The sequence below is a fragment of the Salmo salar genome, chromosome 15 (genome assembly GCF_965601325.2).
Source record: "Salmo salar chromosome 15, fSalSal1, whole genome shotgun sequence".
Classification (NCBI taxonomy): Eukaryota; Metazoa; Chordata; class Actinopteri; order Salmoniformes; family Salmonidae; genus Salmo; species Salmo salar.
Window position 1 is genome coordinate 58,465,130 of NC_138305.1, and position 17,764 is coordinate 58,482,893.

The 17,764-nt window shown below is 42.6% G+C and overlaps 1 protein-coding gene across 6 annotated transcripts in view; it reads right to left on the minus strand.

The window, feature by feature from the left end:
- LOC106571557 (1-phosphatidylinositol 4,5-bisphosphate phosphodiesterase beta-4) overlaps positions 1 to 17,764 on the minus strand; it is a 132,417-nt gene that overhangs the window by 35,131 nt on the left and 79,522 nt on the right. For all 6 annotated transcript variants that reach the window (XM_014144727.3, XM_014144720.3, XM_014144721.3 and 3 more), the window contains 3 exons: positions 11,471 to 11,551; positions 9,788 to 9,847; positions 5,878 to 6,021 (listed from right to left, as the gene is read on the minus strand). In XM_014144727.3, the coding sequence (XP_014000202.2) occupies positions 5,878 to 6,021; positions 9,788 to 9,847; positions 11,471 to 11,551 (285 nt within the window). The remainder of the gene's footprint in view (positions 1 to 5,877; positions 6,022 to 9,787; positions 9,848 to 11,470; positions 11,552 to 17,764) is intronic.

Below are 17,764 nucleotides of genomic sequence, written 5' to 3' on the forward strand. Positions count from 1 at the left end.
CACTATATATCCAAAAGGTATGTGGACACCCCTTCAAATCAGGGGATTCAGCTATTTCATCCACACCCGTTGCTCACAGGTGTATAAAATAGAGCACACAGCCATGCAATCTCCATAGAAAACAATGGCAGCAGAATGGCCTTACTGAAGAGCTCAGTGACTTTCAACATGGCACCGTCATAGGATGCCACCTTTCCAACAAGTCAGCTCATCAGATTTCTGCCCTGCTAGAGCTGCCTCTGTTAACTTTAAGTGCTGTTATTGTGAAGTGGAAACGTCTAGGAGCAACAAGGGCTCAGCCGCGAAGTGGTAGGCCACACAAGCTCACAGAATGGGAGCGCCGAGTGCTGAAGCGCACATTGCGTAAATATCGTAACACTCCCTACTGAGTTCCAAACTGCCTTTGGAAGCACACGTCAGCACAAGAACTGTTCGTCGGGAGCTTCATGAAATGGGTTTCCATGGCCGAGCAGCCGCACACAAGCCTAAGATCACCATGCGCAATGCCAAGCGTCGACTGGAACGATGTAAAGCTCGCCTCCATTTGACTCTGGAGCAGTGGAAACGCGTTCTCTAGAGTGATGAATCACGCTTCACCATCTGACAGTCAGACAGATGAATCAGGATTGCCAGGAGAACGCTACCTGACCCAATGCATAGTGCCAACTGTAAAGTTTGGTGGAGCAGGAATAATGGTCTGGGGCTGTTTTTCATGGTTCGGGCTAGGCCCCTTAGTTCCAGTGAAGGGAAATCTTAAAGCTACAACATACAATGACATTATAGATGATTCTATGCTTCCAACTTTGGGTCAACAGTTTCGGGGAGACTTTTTCCTGTTTCAACATGACAATGGCCTTGTGCACAAAGCGATGTCCATACAGAAATGGTTTCTAGAGATCGGTTTTGGAAGAACCTGAATGGTTTGCAAAGAGCCCTGACCTCAACCCCATCGAACACCTTTGAGATGAATTGGAACGCCGACCACGAGCCAGGCCTTATTGCCCAACATCAGTGCCCTTCCTCACTAAAGCTCTTGTGGCTGAATGGAAGCAAGTCTCCACAGCAATGTTCCAACATCTAGTGGAAAGCCTTCCTACAAGAGTGGAGGCTGTAATAGCAGCTAAGGGGGGACCAACTCCAAATTTATATCCCTGATTTTGGAATGAAATGTTTGACGAGCAGGTGTCCAAATACTTTTGGTCATGTAGTGAACTTACAAAATAGGGGTTAGTTGGTAAGTTTAAGGTTAAGAGTTAGGGTTAATGGTTAAGGAAAATAGGATTTTGAATGGGAATTAATTGTTGGTCCCCAAAAAGTCTTCACAAGTATAGTAAAACATAGTCGTGTGTTTTTGTGTGTGAGTGTGTGTGCGCATGTGTATCGTGGGCATGCGTGTGTGTGTGTGTGTGTGTGTGCGCATGTGTATGTGTGGGCGTGCGTGTGTGTTCAGCCCTGATGTTCATGAAAGGAAATCTCTGTGGTTAATGTTAGCTGTATTGTCATTAAGTCCCTTCTGTTTAAAGAAAGCAGAAAAAACTTCCAGGGACACAGAACAGCCTAGACATTGACAAAGACTGCATGCTTACAAGTGCATTTTCCACAAACAATTAGCCTAAATGCATTTGTTTCGATCAAAGAGTTTTCAATAGCTTTTTGTCTGTTGGAATTAATTGTTCTATTGAGGCAACTAACAAACAAACTATATTCTAAAGGCATTGTTACAGTATCCCTCCCAGATAAGAAACAACATCCAAGGCTAAATAACACGTGTTTAGATACAGCTACAAACCTGGAGGGTTATAAAAACATTCAAGTATGAAATATTTCATGTTGTTGAACGTACAGGTAATTGCCAAAATAAAACACACACTTGGGTAAAAGACTGGAGAATCTTGTAGAATCTATGCCAAGGCACATTGAAGCTATTCAGGCGGCTTGCGGTGGCCCAATGCCTTATTAAGACATTATATTGATTTTTCCTTTATTTTGGCAGTTACCTGTAGCTGTACCTGGTCTAAGATATGAAGGGAAATGAGCAGTAAGCAGTAGGCTATATTTCACCAACTACCCTCAGCTTTCACTGCTCCAGCCCTTGAAATGCAATCAATAGTGTATTAACGGTGGTGGGAACAATGGAACAAGTGACCAACTCTTCTCTCCTCTGTTCTGTTGCCTTGGCCACTTCAAGTACCACTGCCCTTAGTCACGCTACCGTCACCCCAATTATGACTTGGCCCTGTGGCTGGAATGGTAAGGTTGTGAGGTCAAGGAGGTGGATGGAGAGAGTCAGAGAGGTAGAGAGGAGTGAGTAAGGAGAGGAGTGGGTAAGAAGGTGTGACGGTTATTTGAAAGATGGAGGGAGGAAAGTAGGGACCAAATCTTAAAGCTACAACATACAACAGGTCGACCGATTATTCGGAATGGCCGATTAATTAGGGCCGATTTCATGTTTTCATAACAATCGGTAATCGGTATTTTTGGCCACCGATTTTTTCAATGTTTTTTTTTTTTGTCAATATTTTTTGACTAGGCAAGTCAGTTAAGAACACATTCTTATTTTCAATAACGGCCTAGGAACGGTGGGTTAACTGCCTTGTTCGGGGCAGAACGACAGATTTTTACCTTGTCAGCTTGGGGATTCAATCTTGGAACCTTACGGTTAACTAGTCCAACGCTCTAACCACCTGCTTTACATTGCACTCCACGAGGATCCTGCCTGTTTCGCGAATGCAGTAAGAAGCCAAGGTAAGTTGCTAGCTAGCATTAAACTTATCTTATAAAAAACAATCAATCATAATCACTAGTTAACTACACATGGTTGAGGATATTACTAGTTTATCTAGCCTGTCCTGTGTTGCATATAATCGATGCGGTGCGCATTCGCGAAAAAGGACTGTCATTGCTCCAACGTGTACCTAACCATAAACATCAATGTCTTTCTTAAAATCAATACACAAGCATATATTTTTAAACCTGCATATTTAGTTAATATTGCCTGCTAACATGAATTTAACTAGGGAAAATGTGTCACCTCTGCAACAGAGTCAGGGTATATGCAGCAGTTTGGGCCGCCTGGCTCGTTGCGAACTAATTTGCCCGAATTTTACGTAATTATGACATAACATTGAAGGTTGTGCAATGTAACAGGAATATTTAGACTTAGGGATGCCACCCGTTAGATAAAATACGGAACGGTTCTGTATTTCACTGAAAAAATAAACGTTTTGTTTTCAAGATGATAGTTTCCGGATTCGACTATATTAATGACCTAAGGCTCGTATTTCTGTGTGTTTATTATATTATAATTAAATCTATGATTTGATATTTGATAGAGCAGTCTGACTGAGCGGTGGTAGGCACCAGCAGGCTCGTAAGCATTCATTCAAACAGCACTTCTGTGCATTTTGCCAGCAGCCCTTTGCAATTCTTCAAGCATTGCGCTGTTTATGACTTCAAGCCTATCAACTCCCAAGATTAGGCTGGTGTAACCGATGTGAAATGGCTAGCTAGTTAGCGGGGTGCGCGCTAATAGCGTTTCAAATGTCACTCGCTCTGAGACTTGGAGTAGTTGTTCCCCTTGCTCTGCATGGGTAATGCTGCTTCGAGGGTGGCTGTTGTCGATGTGTTCCTGGTTTGAGCTCAGGTAGGAGCGAGGAGAGGGACGGAAGCTATACTGTTACACTGGCAATACTAAAGTGCCTATAAGAACATCCAATAGTCAAAGGTATATGAAATACAAATCGTATAGAGAGAAATAGTCCTATAATTCCTATAATAACTACAACCTAAAACTTCTTACCTGGGAATATTGAAGACTCATGTTAAAAGGAACCACCAGCTTTCATATGTTCTCATGTTCTGAGCAAGGAACTTAAACGTTAGCTTTTTTACATGGCACATATTGCACTTTTACTTTCTTCTCCAACACTTTGTTTTTACATTATTTAAACCAAATTGAACATGTTTCATTATTTATTTGAGGCTAAATTGATAGTATTTATGTATTATATTAAGTTAAAATAAGTGTTCATTCAGTATTGTTGTAATTGTCATTATTACAACAACAAAAATAATGTAAAAAATCTGCCGATTAATCGGCACCAGCTTCTTTGGCCCTCCAATAATCGGTATCAGCATTGAAAAAAAAAAAAAAAATACATAATCGGCTGACCTCTACATACAATGACATCATAGACGATTCTATGCTTCCAAATTTGTGGCAACAGTTTCGAGAAGGCTTTTTCCTGTTTCAACATGACGATGGCCCCATGCACAAAGCGAGGTCCATACAGAAATTGTATGCAGAGATCGGTTTTGGAAGAACTTGACTGGCTTGCACAGAGCTCTGACCTCAACCCCATCGAACACCTTTGGGATGAATTATCACGCCGACCGCGAGCCAGGCCTTATCGCCCAACATCAGTGCCCAACCTCACTAATGCTCGTGGCTGAATGGAAGCAAGTCCCCGCAGCAATGTTCCAACATCTAGTGGAAAGCCTTCCCAGTAGAGTGGAGGCAGTAATAGCAGCAAAGGGGGGACCAACTCCATATTAATATCCCTGATTTTGGAATGAAACATTGGACGAGGAGGTGTCCACATACTTTTGGTCATGTAGTGAACTTACACAATCCCCCCCCACACACACACACACACACACACACACACACACACACACACACACACCACACACACACACACACACACACACACCACACACACACACACACACACACACACACACACACACACACACACACACACACACACACACACACACGTACGGCCTTCTCCGGACGTTTATTTACTCACAGCGTATCCGTTTCACTGTGTCTATGTGTGTGTGTGTTCTCTCCTCACCCACAGTGTTTGTTTAATTTCCTCTCTCTGTTTAATTTCAAAGCAGCCACGACCAAACAGCAGATGCAGATGTATGCACACAGCTATCCTGCCTGTATGTGTGTGTGTAAACAGCGTTGATTTCGGATCTCCCTCGCCTCTCTCTCTCTCTCCTCTCTCTCTCTCTCGCTCTCTCTATAACACATGTTGTCCGGCTTCTCTCTCTTTCAACGGACACATTACCCTTAATACGTGAGGCAGAGTGTGAGATGGTCTGTTCGTGTGTGCGTGTGTTTGGTGTCTGTATACCAGAGAGCAAGAGAACAAGGTAGCATGAATAAGCGTGTGTTAGTGTGTGTGTGTGTGTGTGTGTGTGTGTGTGTGTGACCTTCAAGCTCTAGCTGGTGATGGCACCTCTAGGTAGTCTATAATCATTCCGCATTCCGTCTTCTACGGTGTAAACCCCACGTTAACCATTTTCCCCCCCTCGCTCCGTCTCTTATTTACACACGTCTTATCAGGAATCCGACTAAAACAACCACATCAAACAATTCGGCGTCATCTGTTCACGGATACATCAAAAGGTGTCTTCTGCGTCCAGCTGACTGACAACTCCAATCTTCCCATTTCTTCTAATACTCCTCTGAAACGTCCTGGCTGGCTAGCCACAGTTTTCCATGTCACCACCAGAGTGCAATGTTTCACATGGTGACCCCTGTAAGGGCTAGCTGGGAGAGCGAGAGAGAGAGAGCGAGAGGGACAGAGAGATATCCTGGCCGCGTGATGGCATTACCCTAGCATTGTCTGGATTCACTACCACCATGTAAAGAAATTGGGGTTGACTAGGTCTGTTCGAGTTGAGCAACGTTACATTCATGTTGTAATGGTATGAACCCTGTGTCGGTTTGAATGTTGCGCATTTACCCTAGCTGTGTCACTCCTGGTCGATCGGATCAGTCGCAGCGTGTAATGAGGTATGGATGTCGTATGAACGTTGTAATAATGCTGTCATAACATGATATTAACGTTGCGTATTTACCCTAGCTGTGTCTGGGCTGTCAGCCAACATGTACATGAAGGAGAGGTTGACGAGGTCGGTCCCGCTACAGACGCAGATGACACATCCCTCCAGCTCCTCCTCTTTCTTCCCCGCTGCCTCGAACGAAGACAGAATCTTAGGGTCCTAGAGAGAGGGGGAAGGGAGAGAGAGATACAGTTGAAGTCGGAAGTTTACATACACCTAAGCCAAATACATTTAAACTCAGTTTTTCACAATTCCTGATATGTAATCCTAGTATAAATTCCCTGTCTTAGGTCCGTTAGGATCACCACTTTATTTTAAGAATGTGAAATAGCAGAATAATAGCAGAGAGAATGATTTATTTCAGCTTTTATTTCTTTCATCACATTCCCAGTGGGTCAGAAGTTTACATACACTCAATTAGTATTTGGTAGCATTGCCTTTAAATTGTTGAACTTGGGTCATTAATTTCAGGTAACCTTCCACAAGCTTCCCACAATAAGCTGGGTGAATTTTGGCCCATTCCTTCTGACAGAGCTGGTGTAACTGAGTCAGGTTTGTAGGCCTCCTTGCTCGCACATGCTTTTTCAGTTCTGCCCACAAATTTTCTATGGGATTGAGGTCAGGGCTTTGTGATGGCCACTCCAATACCTTTACTTTGTTGTCCTTAAGCCATTTTGCCACAGTTTTGGAAGTATGCTTGGAGTCATTGTCCATTTGGAAGACCCATTTGCGACCAAGCTTTAACTTCCTGACAGATGTCTTGAGATGTTGCTTCAATATATCCACATAATTTTCCTCCTCATGATGCCATCAATTTTGTGAAGTGCACCAGTCCCTCCTGCAGCAAAATACCCCCACAACATGATGCTGCCACCCCTGTACTTCACGGTTGGGATGGTGTTCTTCGGCTTGCAAGCGTCCCCCTTTTTCCTCCAAACGATGGTCATTATGGCCAAACAGTTCTATTTTTGTTTCATCAGACCAGAGGACATTTCTCCAAAAAGTACAATCTTTGTCCCCATGTGCAAACCGTAGTCTGGCTTTTTTATGGCGGTTTTGGAGCAGTGGCTTCTTCCTTGCTGAGCGGCCTTTCAGGTTATGTCGATATAGGACTCATTTTACTGTGGATATAGATACTTTTGTACCTGTTTCCTCCAGCATCTTCACAAGGGCTTTTGCTGTTGTTCTGGGATTGATTTGCACTTTTCACACCAAAGTACGTTCATCTCTAGGAGACTGAACGAGTCTCCTTCCTGAGTGGTATGACAGCTGCGTGGTCCCATGGTGTTTATACTTGCGTACTATTGTTTGTACAGATGAACGTGGTACCTTCAGGCGTTTGCAAATTGCTCCCAAGGTCTACAATTTGTTTTCTGAGGTCTTGGCTGATTTCTTTTAATTTTCCCATGATGTCAAGCAAAGAGGCAATGAGTTTGAAGGTAGGCCTTGAAAGACATCCACAGGTATACCTGCAATTGACTCAAATTATGTCAATTAGCCTATCAGAAGCTTCTAACGCCATGCCATCATTTTCTGGAATTGTCCAGGCTGTTTAAAAGGCACAATCAACTTAGTGTATGTAAACATCTGACCCACTGGAATTGTGATACAGTGAATTATAAGTGAAATAATCTGCCTGTAAACAATTGTTGGCAACATTACTTGTGTCATGCACAAAGCAGATGTCCTAACCGACTTGGCAAAACGATAGTTTGTTAGCAAGAAATTTGTGGAGTGGTTGAAAAACTAGTTTTAATGACTCCAACCTAAGTGTATGTAAACTTCCGACTTCAACTGTATGTAATAAAGACCAACAGAATCTCATCAAGTCATTACAAAACGTGATAGTTACATTTTTTTAACCATTTCAACTGTCTCAGACAGACCTAAACAGAATGTTAAATAACTTTTCTATGTAACATTGATGACTTGAGGATTCCCCTTCTTGCGTTATCCTTTGAACTATCTAGGACAACCAGAATAACTATTGTGTGATTGAATCAGCTGGATAGCAACAGACGATTCATTCTGCAAAGCCAGCCTCTGTTTATTAAAGCGAATACAGCCAAATATCCTCAATGTGATTCTTCTTTCTTTGTTCATTGAGTTAGCGGCAATAGCTGTGCGATTGTGTAATCGTGTTAGCAATCCAACCGAGATCAGCCATGAGATGAGTTGCTCTTTGTCTGTTGTTTACCAAGAAGAACGCGTAACCTTACCAAAACACAGACAGGGAGGGGACGCGGCCTTACACACACCACACGTACGCCATGCACAGACACACACACTGTCTCAGACGTAGAGTACCTCCCGTTCTGTCAACAATACGCGCACTACCTCGTGATCCGTGCACACACACCAACGAGTGTTTTCAGATGTTTGAGTATTTGTTTGAGGCTGAGCGAGTGGTTTACTCTTCGGCGTTTTTGAGAAAGCACACCTTAATTATAGTCAGGCATCCGTATGGGCACTCCCCCAGGACCCCAGGGCCTTCCATAATTCATGTCGCTCGCATGATGCCAAACATTACACTGCAGCAGGACACGACCACGGAATTATTGATGGAGTCTATATGTAATGGAAGGAGTAGCTGTGTGTGTGTGTGTGTGTGTGTGTGTGTGTGTGTGTGTGTGTGTGTGTGTGTGTACACATTTTACTATACTTGTGAGTACCAGAAAGTCTTCACAAGAATAGTAAACCAACACAAATTCTGAGAAGTGAGGACATTTTAGGCTTATGAGTTAGGTTTGAGGTTAGAATTAGGGTTAGGGGTTAGTTGTTAAGTTTAAGGTTAAGGTTAGGAGTTAGGGTTTATGGTTAAGGTTAGGGTTAGGGAAAATATGATTTTGAATGGGAATCAATTGTCTTCACAAGTATAGTAAAACATAGTTGTGTGTTTTTGTGTGTGGTGTGTGTGCGCATGTGTATGTGTGGGCGTGCGTGTGTGTTCAGCCCTGATGTTCATGAAAGGAAATCTCTGTGGTTAATGTTAGCTGTATTGTCATTAAGTCCCTTCTGTTTAAAGAAAGCAGAAAAAACTTCCAGGGACACAGAACAGCCTAGACATTGACAAAGACTGCATGCTTACAAGTGCATTTTCCACAAACAATTAGCCTAAATGCATTTGTTTCGATCAAAGAGTTTTCAATAGCTTTTTGTCTGTTGGAATTAATTGTTCTATTGAGGCAACTAACAAACAAACTATATTCTAAAGGCATTGTTACAGTATCCCTCCCAGATAAGAAACAACATCCAAGGCTAAATAACACGTGTTTAGATACAGCTACAAACCTGGAGGGTTATAAAAACATTCAAGTATGAAATATTTCATGTTGTTGAACGTACAGGTAATTGCCAAAATAAAACACACACTTGGGTAAAAGACTGGAGAATCTTGTAGAATCTATGCCAAGGCACATTGAAGCTATTCAGGCGGCTTGCGGTGGCCCAATGCCTTATTAAGACATTATATTGATGTTTCCTTTATTTTGGCAGTTACCTGTAGCTGTACCTGGTCTAAGATATGAAGGGCAATGAGCAGTAGGCTATATTTCACCAACTACCCTCAGCTTTCACTGCTCCAGCCATTGAAACTCAATCAATAGTGTATTAACGGTGGTGGGAACAATGGAACAAGTGACCAACTCTTCTCTCCTCTGTTCTGTTGCCTTGGCCACTTCAAGTACCACTGCCCTTAGTCACGCTACCGTCTCCCCAATTATGACTTGGCCCTGTGGCTGGAATGGTAAAGTCGTGGGGGGAGGAGATGGATGGAGAGAGTCAGAGAGGTAGAGAGGAGTGGGTAAGGAGAGGAGTGGGTAGGGAGAGGAGAGGGTAAGGAGAGGAGTGGGTAAGAAGGTTATTTGAAAGATGAAGGGAGGAAGGTCGGGACTAAGGGAGGAAACTGGGTTTTTGAAGGGCTCACCCTTGGCACGGCTCCGACTCGAATACTGTTGATCAGAGAACATTCTAGAACCTGGCCCTCCTGTAGAGAGAGAAAGAGATGGAGGGAGGGAGGGAGAGGGAGAGAGAGAGACATGGAGAAAAATTTCTCGTCAATGCCAAACAAAAAATACATATTCCACCCCAGTACCCAAGCCTCCCCTAGCTTTGTCGGATTACAGTAGCAGCCTGCCTGTCTGCTCCAGAAGCTCCATAGACATACGGTGTGCTGCCAGTGGCCAGATACGGCTGTTTGAAATGACATCTGCCTACATGCCCCCATGTCGCGGCGACAAATACAATAACCCAGAGAGAGACAGAGAGCGAGACAGTAATACGATCAGCGTGGAGGAATATCCTGCTATCCTCTTACACAACGGATGAATCCCAACAGTATGACGGATAACAAAGCCCTTCCTCTCCAACCAGCATTACCTTATAACACGGATGTCATAAGGTGAATGCACCAATTTGTAAGTCGCTCTGGATAAGAGCGTCTGCTAAATGACGTAAATGTAAATGTAAACATGAGCAGCCAACCCCTCCTAATTGACAGAATCAGGTGTGTTAGAGCAGGGTTGGAACAAAATAACACCCAGGAGTAGGATAAAGGCCACCCCTGCTTTATATGTTGTTGCTTAAGTGTTTGATGAACACTAAAGGCAATTTTCAGCGAGGATATGGGCCTCTCTCCCCTCTATGGGGAGGGTTCATTTGATGCAACCGTCTCAGAGTCACTTTGGCTAAGTCAAGTTCTGTCTCAAGCCATTCCTTCCATCCATGCGCATTGAGTTGACTGATTTGCAAGAACGTGCCATCGGAAAAGGAGACTGGTGTTGAAAAGGACCTTGCAGTCAAAACGTCTACACGCCATAAGAGACGGCATTCTATCCTCTTGACTTTTTCATACAGGAGCATCCTACGCTGAATAGCTTTCAGTCTTTCCTGTTCTCTCTCTGAATAAAGTCCATTCTATACCATTGTCTTTCTTTTCCCTCTCTGAAAAAAGTTTGGCAGAAGCTTCAGTGACGAAGACTGCTCAACTCTCTGACCCAACAGAACACTTATGGAAGATTCTGGAGCGGCGCCTGAGACAGCGCTTTAGCCCGACCATGAACAAAACACCAAATGATGGAATTTCTCATGGAAAAATGATGTCGCATCCCTCCAATAGAGTTCCAGACACTTGTAGAATCTATGCCAAGGCGCATTGAAGCTGTTCTGGCGGCTCGCGGTGGCCCAACTCCTTAGTAAGTTGCTGTTTTCCTTTATTTTGGCAGTTATCTGTGGCTGTACCTGGTCTAAGATATGAAGGGCAATGAGCAGTAGGCTATATTTCACCAACTACCCTCAGCTTTCACTGCTCCAGCCATTGAAACTCAATCAATAGTGTATTAACGGTGGTGGGAACAATGGAACAAGTGACCAACTCTTCTCTCCTCTGTTCTGTTGCCTTGGCCACTTCAAGTACCACTGCCCTTAGTCACGCTACCGTCACCCCAATTATGACTTGGCCCTGTGGCTGGAATGGTAAAGTCGTGAGTGCGAGGAGATGGATGTCTTTCTTTTCTCTCTCTGAATACACTCAGAACACAAAGACAGGGCACTGAGTAAGAGGATGAGAACAAAGCCTTTTATATACACAGATATGGTTGAAAGACCGTACCTTTCCATCGCTCTTCCACGTGATGAAGAAGCCAAACTCGTCCACTTTGACCAGACAGTTCGGCTCAAACAGAAACGGGTCCTGCGAGAAGACAGAAGCATTTGAATTCGAGAGCCAATCAGAGGTTTTATTTGATGTGCGAGGACATTACACACCCCCCTCCCATTACCTAGCTAGTACACACACACACACACACACACACACACACACACACACACACACACACACACACACACACACACACACACACACACACACACACACACACACACACACACACACACACACACACACGACTTACGCAACAAGATAAACAGCAGCATCGATAATTCATTTTTAAAGATGTAACAAACAAACACACACACACACACACACACACACACACACCTCCACCCTGTGTGTGCAGGACAGGAGGACATAACGCTAGGACAAACACATATAAATGTGAATGTCATGAACTGCTGAACGCAAACAGTGTCTTGGTACGCCACACACCGACCAACCGCTACCTTGGTGACAGGACAGCAGGCAACACTCACCGGCCTCCTGGATATAGTATAAAAGATCAATTATCCTGGCTAAATCTAGTCTTCTACTTCCTGTCACATGTTTACTGTGACGTTGGAGACTTTTTAATGAACCGTTGCATCAGAGCAAGAGTCGGAAGGTATAACTTCTTTCGAGAAATAGTTCCTAACCTACTAATTCAATCCCCTAATTTAAAGGATCGAGTTGGGGTTTATTTACGGTCCACTTAATGTGGTAAACCTCCCAGTTCCAAATCCACGAGGCGGTTATTTGTCAAACAGCCAGGTTTGCTTCGGGCGCTGGGGGCAGCAGTCTGTCAGCGGGCCAGACGGCGAGGCTCATAAGGTGGGGAGGGAGATAAATATAGTCCCAGGTTCTGACTGGAGGCCTCGTGTGTGTGTTTGTTGTGTGAAAGAGAGAGAGACCGAGAGGGAGTAAGTGTGGGGTGGGCTGGCAACAGAGTAATAGCAAAGTCATTTGGATTACATTCCCGTAGTCCATCCATTTGTCTGCCGCATTCTAAGTGAGCGTGCATGTGTGTGTAAGAGAGAGACCGAGTAGAGGGTCGTTGCAGAGCTAAAGGAAACAGTGAGTGACACACACACACACACACACACTGCAGCATGTGTTGTTTCAGTGAGATTATGGTAAGCCTTCAGTTCAATCAATCAATCAAATGTATTTTATAAATCCCTTTTTACATCAGCAGTTGTCACAAAGTGCTTATACAGAAACCCAGCCTAAAACCCCCCAAAGAGCAAGCAATGCAGATGTAGAAGCACAGTGACTAGGGAAAACTCCCTAGAAAGGCAGGAGCCTAGGAAGAAACCTAGAGAGGCACATGTGCTGCTCGACACCAAAGATATGGCCGTTAGTTCATGCATATACTGTGTCAGCGTTGTCCGGGTTAGGGGAGGGTTTGGCCGGGGTAGGCCGTCATTTTAAATAACAATTTGTTCTTAACTGACTAGCCTAGTTAAATAAATCGGATCCCAGCCTGATAACTAACAGTCTTGACATTTAGTGACATTGGAAATCAACAAAAATCCAGTTGGGTGTAAACTGAGCTTCAGTTTACCTTGTAAAGATGTCTGTTATAGATAGTATCTACAATATTAGGCTGGGTAATCCTTCATTCTAAGAGGTAACCTTGCTGGGATGCCCCCCCCCCCCCCCCCCCCCCCCCCCCAACACACACTCCTTGGATGGTGTGGGGCAGAGAGTGCAGGTGGGAGTCATATATTTGGCTGCAGAGATAAGAGAGGGTGACCCCTGCTTGTCTGACTCACTACTCTCATAAGTACATTCCTCTCTCAGCATGCAGTGGAGCTCTGCTAGATATGTGTGTGTGTGTGTGTGTGTGTGTGTGTGTGTGTGTGTGTGTGTGTGTGTGTGTGTGTGTGTGTGTGTGTGTGTGTGTGTATGTATGTATGTGTCTTAAGTGCAGGGCTTGACATTAACTTTTTTTGCCACTTATCCCTTGGACAAGTAGGACTGATGTTTTACTTGTCCAAAAATCAAAAATAAATAGTCTGTAACACCATGTTTACATCATTGTATGACGCAAGGAACCACTTTACAAAATAAAATGCATTACTCTCTCTTTTACCATAGAGAATCAGACAGAAATGTAGGCTACACTCTGCCTGTTGACTTCCTGTCTCAAAATACAACACTGCCCCTTTAAGGCTCTCCTGGAGTATGGTTGGTCACGCTTGGTAGCCTATAAAATATCAAAGAATTACAACTAGAACCAAATAGTTAACCAAATAAATATCTCCAGGACTTGAAATTAAGGGCGATGGAAAAATAAGTATACGGTTCAAAACAGACTCTGGGACCGTTCTGGGAGTACAGATCCAAAAGCTTAAAATGTTGATTACATTTTATTTCTTCATATTATAAACTCAGCAATGCGCATATGGCTGTATAGGCTATGTGGGAAGGTTCCAATATGCAATTAGCAAGAAAACCCCATCCTCATAAAATGACATAAAACGTCCAGGTTTTAAACAATTCCGTTTATGGTTAAATCGTTTAAAATGCTGACCGTCTCAGCTCAGATTCAAGGTGGGTGATGATGTGGGTGCATAACAGACACTGTCCTTCTCACTCTGGTCTTTTTTGACCATTTGATCTGAAAGAATCGCGTCTCGAGTATGTCGACAGAAATCAAGCCTTAGACGTTAATGTAAATTATCTTTCATTATATTTGTCAAACATGATTGGCCTTTAACCTATATTTATGTCATTAAAAGTCTCATTAAAGTTTGGCTACATTGGTTTGGACATGAGGCTGTAGCCAATATGCATATTAGCTATACTTTGACATGTAGGCTTTTGTATTTATGTACATGAAACATTTTTTGAATAGTATTACAATGTTGGCTTCTCTAATCCAATGCTGATCAGAGTAATTGTTTGATATTGTGATTCTTATGTGATTTATTCTACATGTCCATTTGGACAACTCAAATCTATATTCTTCTTGTCTGCTATTTTTAAAAAACATTTTTTTTTAACTTGTCCCAGACAAGAGGACAAGTGTTAATGTCGAGCCCTGAAGTGTGTGTGCAAGTGTTTTGACTGCAGCATGGCTCCCTCCTCTAAGAGTTCCCAATCCATCACCCTGCTCTTTAAAAACACACACCGACACACACGCCGACGCACACACACACACACACACACACACACGACCGTTAACAGCAGGCCTGGGGATCCACAGTGTTCGTGTTCTCTACAGGGGACAGAGACATCCAGAATCTTTAAACGTGAGAAACAAGCAGGGTTTCTATCAAACCTGTCACGGCCCATAGCTAGCATATATTAAAGCCCCTATAAATAAAAGCAACTATAAACGCCTGTCAAACCAAAACAGACTAATGCTAATGGCTTAATATGAAATGACTCAACTATCTGCTAGACTCTGACATGATTGACTGAGTAAGTAGTCAACATTAACACACAGAACAAATCCCATCCTAGAAGTGCCTTAGCGCCTCACCAAGACTAAGGCCTGATACACACTAGCTTTGAGGAGCTAGAACACTGTCCACTCTATGGGCTACTAAGTCCACATCAGACGTACTGCTGCTGCGGCCATTTTGATTGTCAGTGTGGCTCTGAGTTTTATTCCCCATTAGCTGTCTGAGTCACTGGCAGCTGTCTGTATGTGTGTGCGTGTGGACTCAGTAATGAGGGAGGCAGAGGAAGATGATGAGACGCAGCAGTGAGGAGGGTACAGAAGGGGAATACTGTCCTCCTTCCTCATCTTTCCTCCGATACGGGAAGCGGGATAATGGGAAATGGAGAGAGGGAAATGACTGGTCTTTGAAACCACATAGTGCATACACGCACGCACACAGATGTCCCTAAACTAATTAGAGCATCATCAGGGAGCAGACCGGCAATGGGTCCAGGAAATGTGTCCCCTGCACATTATTCCATCTCACTCTACCGCCATCATTAGTATTAGTGAACGAACACTGACCATCAACTTATGTCAGTCTCATTTCCATTCTAACACTTTTATCATCATCTGTTTGCTTCTGTCTTGGCACTGATTGTCAGAGCAGTCAGTGCAGATAGATCATTGTTGGGCAACATGTTCTCTCTCTCTCTCTCTCTATGAAGTCATTAGTAATGTAGTAAAAAAATCGATACAGTTGCATATCAGGATATTATTTTTGACTATATATCGTATTGTTTTGACAATATTGCAATATTATTGTTGCGCTAGTTGGCGGTGCCTGCCCCAAATCTCCAGTATTTTTCCTTCATAGCTTGTTCTCCATTTTTTTTAAATAGGGAGCCAGCTTGTTTTCAGCACTTTAATTTCCATGACTGATTAAAACGTGTTTTCTCAGGGCTCTCTCTTGTCCCTCCGCAGCAGACATACGGTGAGCAATATGTTTGGAACATCGAATCCCAATAAAATCACAGTATCGAATCACCAAACTGTGCATTTGCAAAGTATTCAGACTACTTGTCTTTTTCCACATTTTGTTAGGTTACAACCTTATTCTAAAATGGATAACGTTTCCCTCATCAATATACACACAATACCCCTTAACTTTTTAAGGTATAGGGGGCAGTATTTTCATTTCGGATGAAAAGGGCCCTGAGTCAAATATTTGCATATTATTTGTAGATTTGGATAGCAAACACTCTGAAGTTTCTAAAACTGAACGATGTCTGTTAGTATAACAAAACTCATATGGCAGGCAAAAACCTGAGAAAAATCCAACCAGGAAGTGGGAAATCTGAGAATTGTAGTTCTTCTTTTGAATCCCTATCGAAACTACAGTGTCTGTGGGGTCACGTTGCACTTCCTAAGGCTTCCATTGGCTGTCAACAGCCTTTAGAAACGTGTTTCATCCTTCTCCTGTTACTGGGCAGAAAATAGGAGCTCAGTCAATGAGTGGACTGCCTGGGACCAGTGAGTTGTTTACTCCTTCTTTTTCCTCTGTAATGAATACGCTATTGTCCGGTTGGAATATTATCGATGTTTTATGTTAAAAAGACCCTAAGGATTGTAAACAACGTTTGACATGTTTCTACGAACGGTAATGGAACTATTTGACTTTTCGTGTCTAGATTTACGCTTGCGCGTTATGCCTTTGGATAGTGATCTGAATGCACGAACAAAACGGAGGTATTTGGACATAAATATGGAGTGTTTCGAACAAAAATAACATTTATTGTGGAAGTAGGAGTCCTGGGAGTGCATTCTGACGAAGATCAGCAAAGGTAAGAGAATATTTACAATACTAATTCTGAGTTTAGTTGACCCCAGAACTTGGCGGGTATCTGTATAGCTTGCTTTGATGACTGAGCTATGTACTCAGAATATTGAAAAATGTGCTTTCTCCGTAAAGCTATTTTAAAATCTGACACAGCGGTTGCATTAAGGAGAAGTATATCTATAATTCTTTCAATAACTGTTGTAAATTGTATCAACGTTTATGATGAGTATTTTTGTAAATTGATGTGTTCATTCACCGAAAGTTTTGGTGGGAATACATTTTCTGAACATCACGCGCCAATGTAAAATGGGGTTTTTGGATATAAATATGAACTTTATTGAGCAAACATACATGTATTGTGTAACATGAAGTCCTATGAGTGCCATCTGATGAAGATCAAAGGTTAGTGAATATTTTAGCTGTATTTTTGTTTTTTGTGATGCATGTCCTTGCTTGGAAAATGCCTGTGTGGTTTTTCTCGTGAAGTTTATGTCCTAACATAATCTAACTTTATGCTTTCGCCGTAAAGCCTTTTTGAAATCGGACAATGTGGTTAGATTAACGAGAAGTTTATCTTTAAAATGGTGTAAAATAGTTGATTGTTTGAGAAAATGAAATTATGAGATTTTTGCTGTTTTGTATTTTGCGCCATGCTATTTCACTGGCTGTTGATAGTGTGTACCGCCCATAGAAGTTAATGACATAGTAAAACTGTTTTTAGATTTTTGGGCAAACATATAAAAAAAAGAAACTGAAATATCACTTTTTATTTTTGATTTAACCAATATTTAACTAGGCAAGTCAGTTAAGAACAAATTCTTATTTACAATGACGGCCTACCAAAAAGCAAAAGACCTCCTGTGGGAACGGGGATAAAATATATATACATATATATAACGTAAATTAAACAGGAGTTGTTCAATTTGATAAACTCTTTGGTTAGTGTCAGTTGATCTCAAAAAGTATTTGTATATATACATACACAGTTGAAGTCGGAAGTTTACTTAAACTATTTTTAATG